Source organism: Henckelia pumila, chromosome 2 (assembly GCF_033568475.1).
Source record: "Henckelia pumila isolate YLH828 chromosome 2, ASM3356847v2, whole genome shotgun sequence".
NCBI classification, from domain to species: Eukaryota; Viridiplantae; Streptophyta; class Magnoliopsida; order Lamiales; family Gesneriaceae; genus Henckelia; species Henckelia pumila.
In genome coordinates this window covers 128814711-128818307 of record NC_133121.1, presented here as the reverse complement: position 1 = coordinate 128818307, position 3597 = coordinate 128814711, and the positions used below count along the sequence as shown (strand labels likewise).

Sequence of the window (3597 nt, the reverse complement as noted above, 5' to 3'; positions counted from 1 at the left end):
CACAGAATGAGGAAACATTGTCTACTGATGCATGCTTTAGGGGCACTAAAACTCTCCTCATACCGTCTTTTTTTTCATGTTAAAACTATTATTTTTTATTAAAAATATGAACATGATTGATCCGACTCGACTCCACGGATAAAAATGTGAAACCCGTGTCACAAAAACCAACGGTTTAAGAGATGAACCAAATAGAACCCTATGTTGAATACTGAGGAAAAATATATAACTTCAAATGTGAGAAAATGAGAGTAAAATTGAGGAAAGACAAGTTCAAATGTGACAAAATGAAAGGTATAACACGATATACATACATATTGGCTATTTTACAGTTGAACGCAGTAAAACATGCCTCTCATAAAGAAATTCATGTAAGTCGAACTGATGCATGCTTATTCAGTTCCAGTAACCTTCTTCTTTAACGCCTCAATGTCTGTAACCAGTTCTTTCCTACTTGACTGCAACAGCAAAATATGTCATATTAGGATAGCTCTATGGAGTCGTCAAACGGTATATTAGTATTCGAGTGGCATGTGCAGTCGGGTTGCTCAAACTCGATAAAAACCTCAAAATATGATACAAAATTGAAAAACACAATTGTTTTTTGTGCTGTATAAATTAACCAAACTTTGATGTGGCACAATTGTTTTTGGTGTTGTATAATTAACCAAACTTTGATGTGGCCCCTCGTGAACTACTGCCAATTGCTCGGCTTGTTTACACTCCGACCAAATACCACAAACAGTAACTATCGTTCATATCAATTATCATATATATAGTGAAAATCTTGATGCAAACCTTGAAAAGAAGGTATCGGTACACAAACCATCCAGTGTATCCCAGGCCAACAAGCTCCATGATCTTAGGAAGCTAAAACACAGAGGAAAATACCGTTTATATACGTTAAAGAGACAATAATACAAGAAATCTGAATTTTTTATTTTTTTTTTAAGTGAAGAAATCTGAATGTTACCAGACGTGCCTACACAGAAATTTGACTTTACCACACAAACAAGTCTTAATGTTGTAAAAAAAAACTTACCAAAGGGACCGAGTTGACTGCACTGACCACGATGGAAGCTAGCCAAACTCCTACAATCGCGCCACCTCCATAAAGAAGTACAGTAGACTTGTTATCAAGAGCATCCCACTGTAAAGCATGAAAGATAATGTCTAAGAGTCCTTTAAGTACCACATAAATAAATATATATGTATATGTATATTTTGTGTGCGTGTGTGTGTTGTGAATGTTCATTGTTATGTTACCTTTTCTTTTAAATCGGTGAACAATTCACCGGCATCAACTGTGCTCTCCTCAGAAGAAGAGGCCTTCACCATGAACCGAGATGGTCTCCTGAACACTGTTTCAGTGAAAAATAACCTAATTAACACAATTTTATCCACCTCGTAGAGATATTAGATAGAAATAACATCAGTGGATGAAGCATACAAAGTGTGCTTTATTCTGCTATGTATATCAAGTTGCACGCTACAAATAACTCATACAATTACAAGAAAAAATTAATTATGATATGCTCACACCACCCAGGAGCTAAGAATGGCACTTTGACATTACATTAAATGATTTTGACGACTATATATCTCTCCTTAAAGTCATTCACACTTATGATTACGTCAGTTGCAGTACTAAAATCGTAAAATTTTTAGCTGCCTCCATCACCACACCGTGTTAGTCCCCAAATAAATGGAACATTAAACATTGTGTCCATTATTTCATTCCATTAAGGAGATAGTCCATAGTCCTCGTGAAGACTAGCATTGATCAAGAACATTCTGTTTTCTCAATCATTGAAGATCATTCAGTTCAAGACTTCATCTGCAGTAGTAGAACTTTCCATCATCCAATCCTGAATCAACTGTCAAGTGTCACCTAAGTGGCTCTAGACAAAAAATTGGCACTCTGACACACATTGTAAGAAAATTACATTAAAGGATACTGCAAACAAAACCTTATCAAAGCAACTAACCTGCTCAATGTACAGTATAAAACATTAATTGCCACATCCCCCAAAAGCTAGTTGGGTTTCAAGTTTCCCTTAACCCTACGAAATTGAGCCCATTCAAAGACTTGTCATAGCTCAATGTCTTAGCCAGAATTTAGAAGTTGAACGATTGGGAACATGTCACATCGGGAAGCCTAGCACCTCAATGATTTTAAATTAAGGAATTTTAAATCTATTATCTAAATGCATTGCAATTGTCTGTACACCTTTTCATTCATACAAATTCCCAACTCCACTTCATCCATTTGAAGCGTCGTGCCTATTATTATTAACCTGATGAAATGTAAACACCCCCACCCCCTAAAACTGGAGTTCTTTAAACTTCATTACTCACATCCATTTCTCGCATTCAAGTCCTCTCATACAAACTCACAAGAAGGCAAATTTCAAATTCAAACTCAAGCTCAAACCGCAATATAACGCATAATCCCTGATTTTATTGGGGCCACCGTATGTTACAATACGTAAGCAAGCACATTTCAACTAATGGAATCGATAACTCATGGACCCACATGAAATTCAAAATTAAGCCGACAATACAAAAAACCGACTGTATCCCAGAATGCGAAGCAAAACCCACTATTTATCACCAGTAAAACCCTAAATTATCTGAATGGAAACAAGATAAAACTTCGGATAAGTTCAACAACCACATATATTATAAGAGGGAACAAGAAAGAAAATGGAATTTTTGAGAAAGAGAGAGATAGCAGTGCCTTTGAGTTGTTTGAATGCAGTGGCGGAAATAAACGAACGATGGGGCAATGGAGAAAATACGGCGGCGTGATTGGTGGCGGGGAGACGGACTAATACGGCGGTGGCCGCCACGGAAGCGGAAACTGCAGCAGACATTTCAGGTGGGAAAAGACTCTTCTGTTGCAAAGATATTTTGAACGAATTTTTTGTTATCTACCACAATATATAATCTTTTGGGGTCAATTTGAAATTGCTTCAGCGGATGACACGTGGAGAAATGGGATTTCCTGATTGGTTCATTCTATATCTAGAAAATCTAAGGGGTCGATGTTTCACAACACGGCTACTTCGATTTATTATAAAAAAAAATTTCAGTTTTGAAAAAGTAAAAATTTACGGTAAAAAGTGAATATTTCAAAACTCAAAATTTATCAAACTCTATATTTTATAATATTTTTCTCTCAACTCAATTGTATTTTTCATCACAAATGAAGACCTATTTATAGATCCACATTTGAGATTAGTCCAAAAATTAAAACATCATCATCTACATCATCACACACTATTTTCACATTTTACAACTCAATATTCAACAATAATAAAATAATATATTTTCAACACTCCCCCTTGTGATAATGATCGGCATATGATGATTGTCTTTATTATGTGTTTTTATTCTGCCTCGTTAAAAACCTTACTAGGAAAAACACAGTGGGATAAAAACCATAGCAAGGAAAAAAGAGTGCAGCCACGTAAACTCCCCCTCATGTTAACATGAGTGATTCTTCACATATTCCGCAGATTGCGAATCTCAATGTTGTATATATGCTTTCTGAATATCGTCGTGGGAAGTGCCTTTGTGAAGAGATCTGATGAG

The 3597-nt window shown here is 35.9% G+C and overlaps 1 protein-coding gene across 1 annotated transcript; it reads right to left on the bottom strand.

Moving 5' to 3' along the window:
• Positions 1-236: 236 nt before the first annotated feature.
• On the bottom strand, positions 237-2905 carry LOC140883186 (protein CURVATURE THYLAKOID 1A, chloroplastic-like). The gene is made up of 5 exons (XM_073289552.1): positions 2741-2905; positions 1267-1361; positions 1043-1150; positions 799-870; positions 237-458 (listed from the first exon to the last, which is right to left on the bottom strand). The coding sequence occupies exons 1-5, from the start codon at positions 2874-2876 to the stop codon at positions 393-395; spliced, it is 477 nt and encodes a 158-aa protein (XP_073145653.1). The 5' UTR covers positions 2877-2905; the 3' UTR covers positions 237-392.
• Between the last annotated feature and the right edge of the window lie 692 nt (positions 2906-3597).

What these genes read in the sequence shown, in the direction of transcription:
- LOC140883186 (XM_073289552.1), bottom strand. Translation starts at nt 2,876, where the DNA reads ATGTCTGCTGCAGTTTCCGCTTCCGTGGCGGCCACCGCCGTATTAGTC. An exon ending in TCACCGATTTAAAAGAAAAG is followed by an intron (nt 1,151 to 1,266) that starts GTAACATAACAA and finishes CATGCTTTACAG; the next exon opens with TGGGATGCTCTTGATAACAA. An exon ending in CAGTCAACTCGGTCCCTTTG is followed by an intron (nt 871 to 1,042) that starts GTAAGTTTTTTT and finishes TCTGTGTTTTAG; the next exon opens with CTTCCTAAGATCATGGAGCT.